The 18,192-nt window shown below is 36.4% G+C and overlaps 1 protein-coding gene across 1 annotated transcript in view; it reads left to right on the top strand.

The window, feature by feature from the left end:
• GRIN3A (glutamate ionotropic receptor NMDA type subunit 3A) overlaps positions 1 to 18,192 on the top strand; it is a 163,271-nt gene that overhangs the window by 37,834 nt on the left and 107,245 nt on the right. The window contains exon 2 of the mRNA XM_003940103.4: positions 13,972 to 14,576. Within this exon, the coding sequence (XP_003940152.3) occupies positions 13,972 to 14,576 (605 nt within the window). The remainder of the gene's footprint in view (positions 1 to 13,971; positions 14,577 to 18,192) is intronic.

Here is an 18,192-nt window from a genome sequence, read left to right as displayed (position 1 = left end):
GAATGATAAAAGCTTTTGGTTCTGGGACCCAGAGTAAACACCATTGATGGGTAATACTTCTTCAACCTCCACTTGAGAGGACCATCCAGCACAAAGTTTACATGAGTAAACAAATTAGAGTAGGGACAAAAGAATGTGGGGTAAACAGATTTAACTGGGGAGGCTTTTATTAGCCCTAATCATCATCCTATGACTTAAAGCTCTAACATAAGAACTGGCTGCCTTCAGCCTGTTCCATAAGTTAATAAAAAACCTTTCGGCCTTCCAAAAGGTTTGAGACTATAATCTATAACTACCCTAATATTTCCCTTAATATTTTGCCAGCCACCCTGCATGAATCTCAACACACACAGCCTTGAAAGTTGTCTGGGAGTTAGCGATGCAAAAAAAGAAGCAAAGCAAGTTCCAGGCAGAGAAAATAACTTACCTGTGGATGTGGAGGCAAGAGAGCTTGAAGCACTTGGGGAATTCCAAGTTTTTTTGGAATGGCTTTGAAGGTCATCAGAAACCAAGACATATTTAGACAATCAAACAAACAGGACAAGACAACACTACTGTTGTACTGCAAAGAAGATAAGCATGACAGCAAGAGTACATGGAGTTGTAACTGTCTGCTCATACATAGCCTGGGAAGGGAGGCGAGAGATCCTGAGTCTTCAGGATCATCCATGACCCAGACAAGAAAGATATGAAATAAATCATCAACATTATCAATTTAGCATTTTGAGATGCTAGACTATGATATAAAGGCTGGTTAGCAATTCTCTCTTTATCTGGAAATACAGTAATGTGCTGCATAACATTCATGGACCACATATACACCAGTGATTCCATAAATTATAATGAAGCTGAAAAAACCCTATCGCCAAGTATTTATCATACTTTGCTGTTTATTGTTATTTTAGAGTTAATTCCTTCTACTTATTTTTGTTTAAGTTAATTGTAAAATGGCTTTAGGCAGGTCCTTCAGGAAATATTCCAGAAGGCAGCATTGTTATCATGGGCAATGACAGCTCCATGCCTGTCATTGAAGAACTTCCAGTGGGAGAAGAGGTAGAGGTGGAAGCCAGTGATATGGATAATCCTGAACCTGTGTAGGCCTAGGCTAATGTCTGTTTGTATCTTTATTTTTAACAAAGAGTTTTAAAAATATTTTTAAAGTTAATAGAAAAAAAAAAGCTTATAGAATAAGGATATAAAGGAAGAAAACATTTTTGTACAGCTCCACAATGTGTTTTATACTGTGTTGTTTCAAAAGTCAAAAATTGTTTTATAAAACTAGAGTTACAATAGTCAGGTGCAGTGGTTCACCCCTATAATACCAGCACTGTGGGAGGCCAAGTGGGTGGACCACCTGAGGTCAGGAGTTCAGTGCCAGCCCAGCCAATATGGTGAAAACCCATCTCTACTAAAAGTATAAAAATTAGCCAGGCATGGTGGTAGGTGCCTGTAATCCCAGTTACTTGGGAAGCTGAGGCAGGAAAATCACTTAAACCCAGGAGGCAGAGGTTGCAGTGAGCTGAGATAGAGCTGTTGCACTCCAGCTTGGGTGACAAGAGTGAAACTTTGTCTTAAAAAAAAAAAAATTAGAGTTACAATAAACTAAAGTTAATTTACCATTGAAGAAAAAATTTTAATAAATTTAGTGTATCCTAAATGTACAGTGTTCAGATATGTTTAGATGCCATTATGTTATAATTGACTACGGTATTCAGCATAGTAACATGCTATACGGGTTTGTAGCGTAGGAACAATAGATTACACCATGTAGCCTAGGGGTGTAGTAGGTAATACCATCTAGGCTTGTGTAAGTACACTCTGTGATGTTCATATGATGAAATTACCTAATGACACTTAATCATCATTAAGTGACACATGACTGTAATAAAGACCTCTCAAGGTCTCTACTTTCTTTGTCAGTCTACACTCACTGGACTACTCTAGGAAATGTTAACAATAGTCTTTGAAAATTCTTTCCATTTCTAAAGCCTAAAAGCTTTTGCTGTAATATGCAAGCATCTCAAAGAAAATAACACCAATAAATGCTAAGTAATGCTAACAAAAATCAGCATATTAAATGGCAAATAATTTCAGATAGAAATCACTGCAGGATTCTTACAGTAAATCATATGTAAACCCAAAATATATATATATATTTGATTAGATTTGGACCTTTTTTGCATTAGCTATATTAGTAATTAGTGTTTCTGTCCTTACAAGATATGTGATTATATGTTTGTCAGAATGGAGAAGAAAAATTAGTAAATTCATTAACCAGTATGCTCTTTATTCCTCTCTTATAAATGGCAATTATTTGTGGCTTAAGCATTACAGAGAGGTGTTAGAGTGTGCATGTTTTAGCTAAGCCAGAATCTTTCCTTTAAAATGCAGAAGGTAAAATTAACCATAAGTATCATTTATAGATATATTAAAATTAAGTCATACTCATTAAATATTATATGGAAGACAGACTATCTCAATTCAACAAATTATTAGCCTTATAATAAAAAGAGAACTATTTCTAATTCACTCCCGCCCCTTAATTTGTGGCATTCTATAAACTGTACAAGACTTTGAGATAGGTGAGCATTAAGCACCCTTCCAAACCAAATGACAAAGTCATAAGTGCACTAATTGGTTTCTGGTGCATTGTTCAAACTAAATATTTCTGCCCTATGTGATTATACTGAGTTTCAGTGGATACAGGCAATGATTTGACAAGTAAGTTCACAACAAGGGCCCGATGCGACCCAAATCTTACATTTGAAAACTATCCAACCAGGCATTTTTTTCATTTCTTATTCCATAACAACGCTCACATAGACCTTCCTGAAAGGTAACAGACCTGTTCATTCAGGATTCATTGTCCTGGACCTGAGGTCATCAGAGCTGCTTGAAGAGCCTTTGAGTCTGGTTACTAATTCATGGGAAAGTACTACCTCTGGGACCAAAGACTTGAAGAACTAAATTCAACGTTCCCAATGTCTCTTTACTTTCAACCAGATTTGAATTATACTGATATATTCCACAATTCAAGTGAAATAAAATGTCATTGCAGCAAAGCTTAATCACAATTAGTAGATCACAAGTTTTGAAATAAAGTGTTAAAATGGAAATGTATTGAGATACTGCTTAATGTCATGCTAATATTATTTCTAGTATGAAACTGGTCAGGGTCAAGTAGCAAGCAATGAGTATGAATCAATAAAAAATGTTTGAATTCTCAAATGAAATGAGAAGCCATTATACAATAAAGCTGATTTAATAATTATGAAATTATTCTGGACTGATAAATAATATATATAAAAGGTATATTATGTCACAATTAGTTGACCCATGGTTTTGACATACAAAAATCCTTATGTCAATTTTTTAAATGTCTTGAGAGTATATAATTGAGAGAAAAAGTTTATGTCAACTGTGGTATCAGTTCTAGAGAGTCTTAAAAATAAAAATAGTCAGCATTTGGCTGAGTTTTTATTTTTAATGCAATAAAACAAATTAGCATTTGACATATGTCATCTCTTAATAATAGTCTCAGGCTGTACCGACATAATCAAATTTCTATAGGAAATTTAACTTGCATGCCAGACAGTTTAATTATCTGGTACATATTTCAATAGTTCCCATTATAAGAAAATATGCTCGAGTTTGTCACGGAGAATGTCTATAACAATGGTTTTAATATTCAATAAATTTAAATTATCTTGTAAATCATCTGCCTGTGTATGTCCCTTCAACTGTTACTTAATTTGGTCAAAACCTAGGTGATGAATTAGGAACTAAAATCAGTCCTAGAGCAACATCTTTATTCCAAAAGTTCTTAAAATTCAACAAATAATCTTACTCTTTATAATATATAGATTAAGAAGTTGACATTAGATTTGAAAATTATATCTAACTTTAATAACCTACTGCAGAAATGCCTCTTTTATCCTTGCTTGCATATTGATTCCACCATTTCTACTGTCCAGGAAACAGATATGCAAATACATTATGTCTTCTATTTTTATAATATTCTCTGCTTCATAAAGCACTTTCACTTGCATAATATCATATAGTCTCTACATTGGTCTGAAGTAGTTGTTTGACAATTAATATTACTCTCCAGTCACAGTTGAAAAATGCAAGTACAAATCCCCCACATGAGTCCTGATCTCTAATCCAGTCCTCACCCTACTCAATGCTGCTAAAGCGGATCTATTGCCCCTATGGAATAGTCTGTGATGTATTTTACTCTTATGAAACAAAATTATAACATTCTAGGTATGCCTTCTCTTTAGCTCAAAGCATATTAAAAGAGACTGCAATGGATTAATGAAGGTAGGCACAGTGACTGAGCAAAAGGGACAGCAGGTACCTAACACTGGCAGGAAAGAGAAAATGCATTTTCTAAAGAAGCTTGAGAGCTCCAGCATTGCCACAAGCTCAGCTCTACTTGGTTCAGTCGACATGGAAACCAGTTGTCTCTGCAGCCTCTGAGCACATTATGGTCTGGCATCTAGGCATAATGATTGGTGTTGACATCAGAATACTATGAGTCATTGGGAAAGAATCAATTACACCAGCACAAAGAAGTCCGCTAATGATAATTAACAATAGTAATAATGAGGCTAATATTTAGCAAGCACTCACTACGTGTGAGGCATGTGATGAAGCTTCTTAATTGTCAGATTCTGCTGTCAGATTTCTAGCCACCTCCTCTCTTCCCACTCATTTATGGTCCTTTAACCTCCACCTGCAGACTTGGTCTTACTTCAGGAACCAAGGCTAGTCCAAAATGTAGGCAGGATATCTATGAAGAGATTTGTCTCAAATCTAAGACTCAAAAACTACATCATCATTTCTTTTAGACTGGCTCAAACTGTGAGCTTTATTTCTTCTCTACCACTGTCCTATCTCTAATCTGTTCCTCAATTTGTTTCCTGGTGCTGATGATACTTCCCTCTAGATTTTAAAATCTGGAAGGAAAATATTGTATTGATCACTTTCACTACTGTAGTCTCAGTAGCCAGTACCTGGCACAAAATAGGTACTCAAGTGCTCATTAAATAAACTGAACGCATCACCACTCTAGCTCTTGCACGTCAGGTCTCTTAGCGTAAACTTCCTAATCTCAGCATGGTCGCCATCATTATGAACTACCACTTTCTGAGTATGACTGTGCTGATCCTTTGTATACATGATGCCATTTAATCTTCACAAAATTTATAAGGTAAATTTTCATTGCACAAAAGAGGAAAATGGTTTTCAAAAGGTCTCCCATATATAACTGGTAAATCAAGGAATAATAATTCAAATGAAGATATAAGTGACTCCAAATAAAGCCACCTCCTTCTAGACACTCCTAAAAATTGCAGTGACTATCTGAAGTTCTGACCAAGGTTTTGGACTTCATTGCTTACTAATAGTCTTTCTTTATGTCAAATGTCCACATTTCTAATGATTACCTGTTCTTGGATCACTCTTTCCCATATTGGAAAATCTTACCTAAAAAAACTGCCTTCCTAAGTCACCATATGACTAAATATCTTCTGTAGCCACATCCTTTCATCAAAGCTCTCTTATCCCCAAGTATGTTGGTGGGACTTTTTTAGCCCCAAAAGTTGCATTTGTGAGGGGCATAATTTATACGAATGGGCTGGGAAAATAGGATCCAGATAATGAGTGAGTCAAAGGCTTTCAAGATTACCAAGGGATGGGTGATGAAAACAAAGTGTAGCCATACAGAACAAAAGGCAGAAATGGGATGAAATATAGATGAATGAGTTGAGTGTATCATAATTAAGTGGAATTATCATGGAAAAAAAAATCCATGATTAGAAGCTCAGTGCAGGTAGCTTAAGTGATTATCACCAATCAACCAAATATGCCCTGAGGCTCCTTTCTGTAAATCATCCTGGGGCTCAGAAGGATTGGTTAGCTCAAAGAATGTAGCATGCGTGCTTCTGGTCTTTCTTCTGCCTGAAGACATGCAATTTTCTATCCATGGCCTGGTATATAATGGACTTTAAAATAATTTGTTGTATGAATAAATAAGCTGGTTGTCTTTGAAGGCAGTAGTGTCATGCATGGCAACACTTTCTTCTAATTGTGTCTGCTCTATTTTAAGAAGTGGGCTCTGTTCCAGATCACCAAACCTCTTAGCCTTTCCGACACTACTGCAGTGAAACAGACCATACCTCGCCATCACCAGCAATATTATGTCAACTGCACCATGCAGTGATAAATCCTGCCTTCTGAAGCATTTATTATATTTTACTACACTGTTGTATTGTTCTTTAATATATCAGCCACTCAAAAACCCTGAGGGGTATGTGCGAAGATCTTTTTTGACATCCCCATACATGATATTTGAACACAGTATAGATTATAGTTTTGACCATGAATTTCCGTAGAATCTAAGTGAAAACTTTAGGTGAGTGTTTCCAGACTTGCTTACTCTATGAAACACAAAATTGATCTCGTTAATTATGCAACTCTCATTATTTTCTCAAGTGTCGTTCATGAAGAAATACAAGTTTTGTAATTTCACAAGAATTGCTACACTTGGGAGAATGAGTGAAGAAAACAACTGGGAAGCCATATACACATTGGGCAGCAGGCTGGAGCCCCTCACTGACTCCCATAGCCCAGTGGCACAGGGAACGTCACTCTAACTCATGCCTCAGACATCTTAAAAGTGGTTTTATTCCATGGACCTTTAGGATTACTTGCAAATAATCAGAAATTATTAAATCTACAAATGTCAAGGATCTATTTCACGTTGCTCTTACCAAGTAGAGGGAATAGTATAGAATAATGGTTAAAAGCACAGGCTTTTGAGTCCAACAAATTGGAGTTTTGAATTTAGGCTCTATTTTTATTTATTTATTTATTTATTCATTCATCCATTCATTCATTCATGAGACAGAGTCTTACTCTGTCTCCCAGGCTGGAGTACAGTGGCATGATCTGGGCTCACTGCAACCTCCCCTCTGGACTCAAGAGATTCTTGTGCCTCAGTCTCCTGAGTAGCTGGAATTACAGGCACAAGCTACCACTCTGGGTTTTGTTGTTTTGTTTTGTTTTGTTTTGTTTTGTTTTGTTTTGTTTTGTTTTGTTTTGTTTTGTTTTGTTTTAGTAGAGACAGGATTTCATTACATTACACAGGCTGGTCTCGAACTCCTGATCTCAGGTGATCCACCACTTCGGTCTCCCAAAGTGCTGGAATTAAAGGCATGAGCCACCATGCCTGGTCCAGGCTCTATTTCTTAGTAGCTGTGCCACCTTGGGAAAATTACTCACTTTTTCTGAACCTTGATTTTGTAGTCTACTGCAGTCACCTCGTGATGCCATTGTGAGGATGAAATAAAACAATATGCATAATGCACCAGGGACATCAGTAGCTATTAGCTTTTCATTTGTATAATTATTATTAAATTATAATTTCTGGGCAGGGACTACACCTTATGCTTGCCTGTGTCCTTAATGTAACCCTAAAAACAGTTAATTTATTTAAAAGCCTGGACTTCTAAAGGAATAATCTTTAATTTTCAGAAGAAAAAATCTTCCAAATAATATAGGTCAAATCAGATGTGAGATAATTAGAAACAGAAAACCTCCTGCAGACTCTTTGGCTGAGGAGAAATGATAGCTGTGTAGAAAGCCTGTTCTGAGCCTCTCAAATGCATTTGGTAATCAACCAGCTGATGAAAGGAAGGATATTTCGTCTCTGGTAAAAGTAGTGGAAATATTATGCTCACTTGAGGTTTCTAGGCTTTGACCTAGCTCATCTGATTCTCCTTACCCTGGAAAGAGCTGAGAGAATTGCATTTTTTCTCTGATTTTAAACCCAGCCCCAATCACCTCTTTTTTTCTGTCAGGGAATCTCTCAGAGTTCTCTGGCAAACTCTTTACTGCAGGCAATCCTGTTTTTAAAACTCTTACTGATCCAGAAAATAACAGAATCTGTGCTCTCTGAGAGAACAAAGATTGATGACAGATCTCCAGGAGTTGGCACCAAGAATTCCTTAACTTGCCTGCAGAGTGGCACTGGAGCTTGTTACCAAAGAAAGAAGAGTTGGGAGTGTGGGGAGAACTCTACTGGGAACATAGTATCTCCCAAATAAATAGCCTCTCCCAACGCGATACAGAGCACTTCTGTTTTCCTACTAAGAAGTTGGTGTAATTTATGTTTGTAAAAGATATCTCTTGCTGAGACCATTGTATGAAAATAGACAAGAGAAAGGAGAAGGAGCAAACACAAAGAAAAACACTGTATTGCAGTCAGTCACTTCCAACAGGAACTAACCTCTATGCGCCAATTGTAACAGCTACTATCTGTGGGCCCTCACTCTGAGCCAGGCACTTCCCATGCATTCTCACATTCTCACATTTAATTCTCAGATGAATCCATAAGGTAGGAAGTAGCACTGTCCTCATTTTACAGATGAGGGAGGTATGACTCAGAGATGCTAAATGGCTTACAGAAGGCCACGTAGTGCATAAATCATGGAGAGAGAACTTAAGCATAGGTTGAACTGACTGCTAAGTCCTAACCACTATACTGCTTCTCCAAAGAGGACAGAAAAGCCCAGCTGCGGAAGAAGATAGTGGCCCCACCAGCAAGAAGAACTTGGAGCTTAAGGACACTGTAGACGCTACTGAAGAGAACAATGGAGAATTACACAAGAAATACAGAAGCTGGTGTTCACTCCAACCAGTTATCTGGGACTAGGAAGATACTACCCAGTCAAAGAAGAATGGATGGTCAAATTGAGACTACATTTTTAGTTAAATGTGTCTACTTTTTAAAAGCATTATAGGCTGGGCGTGGTGGCTCACATCTATAATCCCAGCACTTTGGGAGGCCGACATAGGCAGATCACGAGGTCAAGAGATCGAGACCATCCTGGCCCACATGGTGAAACCCCGTCTCTACTAAAAATACAAAAATTAGTCGGGCATGGTGGTGCGTGCCTGTAGTCCTAGAGACTCAGGAGGCAGAGACAGGAGAATTGCTTGAACCTGGGAGGCGGAGGTTGCAGTGAGCCGAGATCACCACTACACTCCATCCGGGTGCCTGGCGATGAAACAAGACTCTGTCTCAAAAACTTAAAAAATCATTGTATATATTTGTCTATATAGTAATCAATAGTTTTCAAATACATCTCATTTTTTTCTAAAGTCCCAGTTGGAGAATGCTTGTATAGTACAAATACTCCTATCTCCCAATTCCTACAAATCATAATTACTAAATTAATATTTCCTAGTTTCTTCTCCCTCTCTTAGTTTTGCTTGATATTATTTCATTCGCAATAATTTTCATGACTTCTAATTAGAGGAAGTGTTTATTCATCTAGTTAGTTACATATTATCTATCTCTCATCCCTATAGAGTCAATGGGAAATGCCTTGCAGAGGTCATGTCTCACAGTAGGAGCTTAAAATTGTTTTTCCTGATTGAATAAGTGTTCAGTAAAGGATTCTATTTCCTTATTGACCAATAAATGTTTTATACATTTGGTGAACAGTAACTCTTTGCCTACACAATTTATTACTAATATTATCTTGTTTTTCATGTTCCTTTATTTTTTATGATAGGTGTTTAAAACTATAAATAAGGTGTGCTATGATAGTTTAATGTTTTCCTTTTATTATTGTAATTTCTGATACATATTTAGCTATTTAGTCTATCTTTTAATGATTTGATACTGTACTTTTAGCTCTTTAATGGTCTGGGATGTGTTTTTAAGACATGATGTAATGAGGAATTTAATGTTATTTTTCTAACTAATCTATTTTCTCAAATTTTAATCTATTTCCTTCCATATCTCTTTATGATTTTAATTTATAACATAGTAATTAATGTATTTAATTGACGTACTTTTTTATACGTTAGCATTTGCTCCATTTATTTATCTGTTAGTACTCTCCTGTTTCAATTATTATTGCTTTATAAAAATTACATTTTATAACGTGTTCTAATATCCTCCAAAACAAGGCCTATCATTTTCTTTTTCCAATTTTTTTTCCACTCTTGCCTGATTTTTCTGTATATGAAACTTTGATACTTCACAGTCTGATCCGTAGCAGGTAAAGCAATCTTCTCCCACAGCACTGAATGATTCTCTGATATTTTGAACCAACTTCTTGATGACTCCTCTCTGGCTGAAACTCCATACTTACTTGGGATTTTACTCCATGAGTGCGTGACAGCATGTCCATTCCCCATCCATATTTCCTGCCTTTATGCTTTTGGAAATTTCAGGCTCCAAAACAATGTCTAAGCAGGTTATGATGGAACAAAATCCCAAAATCAATGGAGTGGAGTGGGTGTCATCTTCACTAGAAATGAAGATTCAATTCAAAGTGTAGAAAAATTACATTTCAAATTTTTTTAATTATCTATGTAGGTTGACATATACAGTTTTGCATGTACAATCTGTATAATAATATAGCTACATTGAAGTATGTGATAATGTAAATAATATGCTATAATAATCAGTACACTCATTTAAGGGCATGAGAATTATCAGTACTATTTAAATTCATATTTTCTCCCTCCTGCCTCCCTCTTCTGAGCCTGTTTATTTTAATGCATATCAATTGAATTTAAAGTTTCACTCTGTCTGCATGGTAGAGACAGGCTTTTTGCTGAGTTATTCTGTTTCTGGATCTCTGATTTAGAGGACAAACAATTGGAAATTATTTTTAAAGGCTTGATATCTTCTTTCAAGCCATGAGTTTGCTCTTTTGCGAACAACAAACCATATGTAAGACACAGAATTTTCATTCTCAATTTGACTCAATAGATCTTGCTTAATTTTTGTCCTGGCCTTTGACAGAAATTTTACTGTCAGTCTTGAATTTTAGTGTTGTAAATTTTCATAATCTTTGTGTACATGCATGTATGTGTGCACACATGTATCCACACACGCATGTGTGTGCCTTTGTCCTCATATGAGGAGAAATTGGAAAACACTGTATCTGAGGCTGCTACATAAAGAATACATTATTAGATGCTTCTAAGCTATCATTTCATCAAATTTTTTGAAGAATTATGTTTCAAATCTGTGTAAGGATTAACTTCCACATCTGGAATTTCTCAGCAGAGTTGTAGGGGTGAGTGTGATTATATGAATTATTATCCATTGTGACGGTCTTCGTTTCACTCCTATGTCTTCCTCTGTCTCTCATGCCAATTGCATTTGTCTCTCTGATACTAAATGCTCAATATAATTGGCTAATTCAACTTCTTATTTAGTAAGAAAGCAACAATTTCATCCCTGCCTCTTAAGCCATACTATTGATTTTTAAATCTGTCCTATGGGTGATTCGGAGGTTATGGTGCAGGAGAATGATATGGTCATGTTTGTGTTTTAGGGAGAAAACTGGCAACAGATTAGGGAGCTGAAGCCAAGAAAACAGTTGAGATAATTTGTTCTTGCCAGCTAAATGCAGAGCTTGTCTTCCACTGCTTTTTGCTTCTAGAAGAGAGTTAAGACAGAGGAGGAAATAGAAAGGAAGAAGGAAAGGAAGAAAGCTAAAAGAGGAGGGCAGAAAAAAACACGGAAGCAATTTATATAAATCAAAAGGAGGAGTGGGGAAATGAAGATTCCATTTTTCTGACCTCAAGATCCTGCTGGCAGCTCAAGCCTGGACACCAGGAGCTACCTACTGGATCCTGTCTCCTGGTTTTTGAGACCTTTCTCTCTTTTGCCTCTTGCATTTGATCTTGTCACTAAATCCTTGTTAATTTCATTTCATTTTATTCTATTCTATTCTACTTTTGAGACAGAGTCTCAATCTGTTGCCCAGGCTGGAGTGGAGTGGCACAATTTCAGTTCACTGCAACCTCTGCCTCCAGGTCCAAGGAATTTCCAGCTAAATTTTGTATTTTTAGTAGAGATAGCATTTCACCATGTCAGCCAGTCTAGTCTCAAACTCCTGACCTCAAGTGATCCAGCCTCAGCCTCCCAATGTGCTAGGAGTACAGGCACAAGCCACCATGTCTGGCCAATCCTTTTTAATTTTAAAAAGCCCATTTTTCATTACCCTCCCTACCATGAAGAGCAGCAGAACATTTAGCACATAATCAAGATCCTGGGGGGCTTTTAATTTCCCATCCCTCTTAAATGCTTCCCAGTGACGATTTTTCCAAAACTCTGTTTCTATCATTTCAAGCCTTGCTCAAAAGCTTAATTTGGAAGGTCAAAAGACAAAGTCTCAGAATAAATTTTAAGAATAGATTTTTAAGACTCCATCCAACCTATATCATGAGTACCTAGGGTCAATTTTCCTCATGTAAACCTCTGTGGAATCCTCGCTTTTTATTTTACACATATCAAAGTCCTTTAAATCCTTCAAAGTGTTAAAATGCAGCATAAATTTTATTTCCGGTTACACATTTTTGGTAGGTCTGTAACCGGGTTTTGGAGTGCCAGGGAGGCACAGCTCCCCAGAGAGAATGTTGTAGGTTCTTGGTCTCCCGAGCTCTCAAGAATGAGAGAGGGGAACACAGCAGGTGCACAGTATGCTCGTAAAGTAAATACCGACCCAAAAAGTGTTGCAGAAAAGTGACTTATTTAGGTAGAGAAAGAAAAAAAGGAGAAGAGAGAAAACTTCCATGAAGAGTATGTGGAAGGGGATCCAAACATGGAGTCCAAAGGGGTGTGGAAGAAGGGGACTTTTAACCTGGGAGGAACCTCCATCTTCTCCAAGACCCCTGGCCAATGAAAGGAGCTCCTTAGAACTTCCGCTGGAGTGATTGACTTTTGACTCTTTCCCACATGTGCAAAAATGAAAACAGAGACCTTAAATCTCCTGGATGGAGAGGCATGGGAGCGGGGCATGGCACTGGGAAGTTCTTGTCCTTAAACCTACATTCCCTTGTCGACCTGGAAAGAGAACACACTCCCTCAGGTAGGGACAGGTCACACTTCTTTGTTTCACACAAGGGCTTGAAATTTTACTGAGAAAGCCTTCCTTATTTCTCAACGCATATTACTGAATGTTTAGTAAGCGCATAAAAACAATCTAATGGTTCCCAAAAGAAATATAGTTAGTCCAACTACACCAATATTTACTGTGCCCCTAACGTATATAAGACATTGTGCTAAACACTGTCAGGATGTCAGTATTCAAGGATAAATATATCAGATGTTTGCTCTTGAGAACAAAAATTAACAAATGTATTCATTGGAAGACTATTTCCACTCAATTATATGATTAATAATTTGTGACTTCTCAAAAAGATTCTCTTCTTCCATGAAGTTTGTAAATTCCACAAGTAGATAAAATTGTGATAGACGTTAAATAAGTGTGTTTAATGGCACAGATTTCACTCTTAACAGCAAGAATCCAGGTTCAGAAGATACAGAAAAGTAATCAAGTCTTTAACATTGCACTATACATTTACTCTTGATGTATGTATTGCTAATTATTCTGTACTTATTAGAAGTGCCTTCCTCAAGGGGATAGAAGTTTAGGAAACAGTGATACATCCATCTTTCATATCATTCTTATTAAAACACCTGCACTGTACTAAGATTTCTCTACCATTAATTTTAAAGGGAAGCAAAAGTAATTTCTTCCCATTATTGCATGTGGAGGAAAGTTTAACAAATGAGGTCTTAATAGCAATACTAAGAAATGGAAAGCCATAAAAGATGACTGCCTGTAAGGCAATAGACAAGCTTGACAAAAATCCTCAACCAAATGTATGATTATGTTACCTCTGATTTTAAGACCAAGAACCATCTGCCCTCTGGGAATCTTAGCAAAAATTATTAGGAAATCAGTTGTAAGGAATCAATAGTTCCATTAGACAAGAAGCATAGTTTGCCAAAGTATGGGAATTTTATCCCAGAGGTATGTGAATATCACAGTGAAATGAAATGATTAAGCCTCATAAGAAAGCACAAGTACCCTATGTTATAGTCTTTGGCCAATGCTTTCTAATTCTTCTTTTTCGTATCTTTAAATACAGAATCCCCTTCACCTACAACTGAGTTTAGAAAATTCATTAAGTTCTGATGCTGATGTCACTGTCTCAATCCTGACCATGAACAACTGGTACAATTTTAGCTTGTTGCTGTGCCAGGAAGACTGGAACATCACTGACTTCCTCCTCCTTACCCAGAATAATTCCAAGTTCCACCTTGGTTCTATCATCAACATCACAGCTAGCCTCCCCTCCACCGAGGACCTCTTGAGCTTCCTACAGATCCAACTTGAGAGTATCAAGAACAGTACACCCACAGTGGTGATGTTTGGCTGCGACATGGAAAGTATCCGGCGGATTTTCGAAATTACAACCCAGTTTGGGGCAATGCCCCCCGAACTTCGTTGGGTGCTGGGAGATTCCCAGAATGTGGAGGAACTGAGGACAGAGGGTCTTCCCTTAGGTCTCATTGCTCATGGAAAAACAACACAGTCTGTCTTTGAGTACTACGTACAAGACGCTATGGAGCTGGTTGCAAGAGCTGTAGCCACAGCCACCATGATCCAGCCAGAACTCGCTCTCATTCCCAGCACGATGAACTGCATGGAGTTGGAAACTACAAATCTCACTTCAGGACAGTATTTATCAAGGTAGGATGCAAGGTCTGGGTTATATCCCGATTCATAGGGCTGTGACAGGAAGTAAAACTCCCCTATCTGTCCCCTTTTCAGAAATATTGACTCTGAGTAGCTTTAAACTTAAATACTATTTCTTAGAGGATTTCTGATTATAGAAGCTAGTATTTCCTGATCTACGATCTGTAATTTGATCTATAGACTTGTAAGTACATGGTATAGTGGAAGCGCTCAATCCTGCTCTTACACCTTGGTTTAGGTTCTTACTAGCTACTGTGTTCTTGGAAAGTTATTCGAAAGCTCCAAGCCTCAGTTTTCTAACTAGCAAAATAGAATAATGAATAGCTTGGTATAGTATAATAAATATACCATGAAATTATATATAAAAAGGACCTAATACCATGCTTAGCTCATAGTAGATGCAAAATAAATGTTTCTTCTCCTGTCCACTCTTTTCCATATTAAAACAATTGAACAAATTTCTCTAAATCTATATAAAGAAAAAAATTAGTCAAGGAAGAAATGGACTTTTCTCTCTCCTCCATGGCCTTCAGGTTTAAGGCAGCATAGAATAGTAAAGACAAAGCTCCTGAAGTCTGTGAAACTTGAAGTTTGGCTCTGCCACTTACTACACTCGAGTGACTACATCAAGTAACTTAACTTCTCTGAGCCTTAATTCCCTGTGTTGTACATTCATTTAAGAAAAATGGATATAATAGTAGATCTTCCCATCCTTAGAATCACTGTGATTGGTGAGAGAGAGAGAGAGAGAAAGAGAGAGAGAGAGAGAGAGAGAGAGAGAGATAGTAGACAAACAGGATAGATTAATAGAACTAAGAGTGCCATAAGAGTATTATACATATATATTTGTATAATATTATTTGTTTATACATTTGCAATTATATTTGTCTATTTTTAAATTAAATACATTTCTGCTTCAGTCCTTCAATATTATTCAGAAACTAGAATAAAAATGTCCATTTAAAATAGAGAATAATATGTCACATGGAAATGGTTTTGGTGATCCCCAGTAAAAGCAGAATATCCTTAAAGGATATTTCATAAGGGCTTAGATGTTATTCTTAAAAAAAGACCACCTACTATTAGAGTCAGAAGATTATTATTTCTTCAAAGATGAAGGTTTCTTTGTAGACTAGGCCCTGTTTTTAGGCTGTCCTGGAACAGTGGCATCTGACTATGTTGAGGACTACAAGGCAAACTCATAGCATCTTACTTTAAAAAAGACATGATAAAAGGTCAAGAAGTGTGAATAATTGTACACTTATATATATATATATATATACACACACATACATATGCACATATATATATACACATACATATACACATATATGTATGTGTATATATAATTAAATGTACAATTAAATATGTATGCATATACATATACACATATATATGTATGTGTATATATATATATATAATTAAATGTACTATATATATGTGTGTGTGTGTGTGTGTGTATATATATATATATATATAAATTGAGCACCTACTATGTACAAGGCAATATGCCAAATGCCATATGTAAGGGAAAAGTGAAAGACTGAGCACAACCAGTAAACTCCTTAAAGAATGTTAATAAAATAAAATTACTCAAATATATTTATTACAAATCTATTAATAAAATTAGATGTTCTATCATCATCTGAACTTTCCATTTTTCCCATATTATAATTTCCATAAGATTAAAATCTATGCATATTTTATTTTACAGCCACTCTCCAGATATAATCTATTGCGTGCTGGCATATAATTAAAGTTCAGAATTTTATCTAAGACAAGAAACATTCTCCTTTACAGCAAACATACAAGCAAAGCTTTGATTTATAATTTCAAAAAGTCATTGTTTTGGAAGGACGGTGATAAACAGCAGCCAGGAAGAACCACTTACAAAAACTACCTTGAGTTGCTTAGCATCTTTCTGTCTCATGTAAAATGGAGAGTGCAAGAAAAATGATTCTGTTTGGATCCTAAAAATGCTTAGAAACTATAGAGAGGAATATTTGTTGACTTAAGTTATATATACCTTAGGGTCTCATTTACCAAGATCAAACCAATCTTTCTGGCTCCTCAAGATTTAATTTATATTAAAATTATGCTCTTCCTCCCACAAGGATTCCATGGCATTTTGTATGTAAAATTATACAATGGTACTTGGTCCATTCTATTATCATTATGTGTCTATGTGTCAGACTGCTGAGCTAGAATATAAATTCTATTAAGTGGAGACGTTGTTATTCATCCTTGTCCAATGCCTAGCATATAGTAGGCTCTAAACAGATATTTATTGAAATTGACATAGAAAGAAGGAGAGGTAACTTTCTGTTATATTTACATCCTACATCATCTGTTGCTATAGAAGAAAATGGGTGGTTGGTAGATATTGTCTCAATTAAATAAGTACTTGTTTAAATTTACATAGATACTTACTGGATGATTTCTGTTTGGTTTTCTTTCTCTCGCTCGCTTGCCCACTCTCACTATTGCTCTCTCTGTCTCTGTCTCTGTCTCTCTCTTTCTCTCTCTCTTTCTCTCCTTCTCTCTCTCTCTCTCTCTCTCTCTCTCTCCTTATGGTGGCATGTAAGATTAGTTGTTTACTTCACAAACTTTGAAAGCTGTAAAAGAAGATTGTGAGGTTTGAAGCCCAGCAGTAATTTACAACGGGTCAGTTACAATATTTTCATCATGATGAATGTGTTTGAGAAATGGACCCAAAGAACTTCAGGAAGTGTGCCTAAGACTTTTTAAACTCCTGAGGGATACAGGCAAAGAGAAAGTTTGAAAAGTATTCAGGAATGAGTCAAGGGAAATGAGCAAAAGCCGGCAAGGAGCCTTTATAATGAGTAACTGAAAAGCTGCCTTAAGCCATAAAACATCTGTGGATTTTCCAACATCTTTATTTATTTTGTTTAATACAGTCTTTTAGAAAGTTATTCTCAGTCCATAAGTCACATCTGCATATAGTAATTTTCTTAATTGTTCTTAAATTTTGTAAGGCTGACCCCACTTCTTCACTGCGAAATGAAAGTCGGGAAGATAATGAGCCATGGATAGTGAATGTCAGAGTTACACAAGTTTTCATTTCTTACACAGTCATTTTCAGTTTGGGCTGACAGAACTGTCAACATCTTAAAATGTTAATGAAATCACCAAAAACATGGCATTTTCAGCTCGGCTTTTAGATGAGAAAAGTCATTTCTCATGGCAGACTACATACACATAATTACAGGTATTAGAGATTTCATTCTTCGTAGGTCCCCACATGCCGGAGTGAATGTCCATCATAGCTAAATGTAGACAAAACATTCGGGGACCAAGTTCATGGCATAATCTTCAACAATATACTCACAAGTTGTTTTTTTAATGTTAATTACTTGGAGCAGTTATTAGTGGAATAGTATTTTGAGAATACCTTTAGAAGTGTGTATGAATGGATGTTTTTGCCCAGCCAATGACCAAAGGTGAGGTAGACAAAATGAAGACTTGAATCCTGATGTGTGGGAGCTCACAGTCTAGTGCAAGAGGTCAAAATGTAAGTAAATGGTTATAAAACAATGAGACGTTTGATTTATAAGAATATATTCAGCTGTGCAGAGGGAAATAATTAACT

This window comes from Saimiri boliviensis, chromosome 2 (genome assembly GCF_048565385.1).
Source record: "Saimiri boliviensis isolate mSaiBol1 chromosome 2, mSaiBol1.pri, whole genome shotgun sequence".
In the NCBI taxonomy this organism is placed as follows: domain Eukaryota; kingdom Metazoa; phylum Chordata; class Mammalia; order Primates; family Cebidae; genus Saimiri; species Saimiri boliviensis.
Note: the sequence above shows the minus strand (reverse complement) of the source record. Positions and strands in the feature narration are given on the sequence as shown.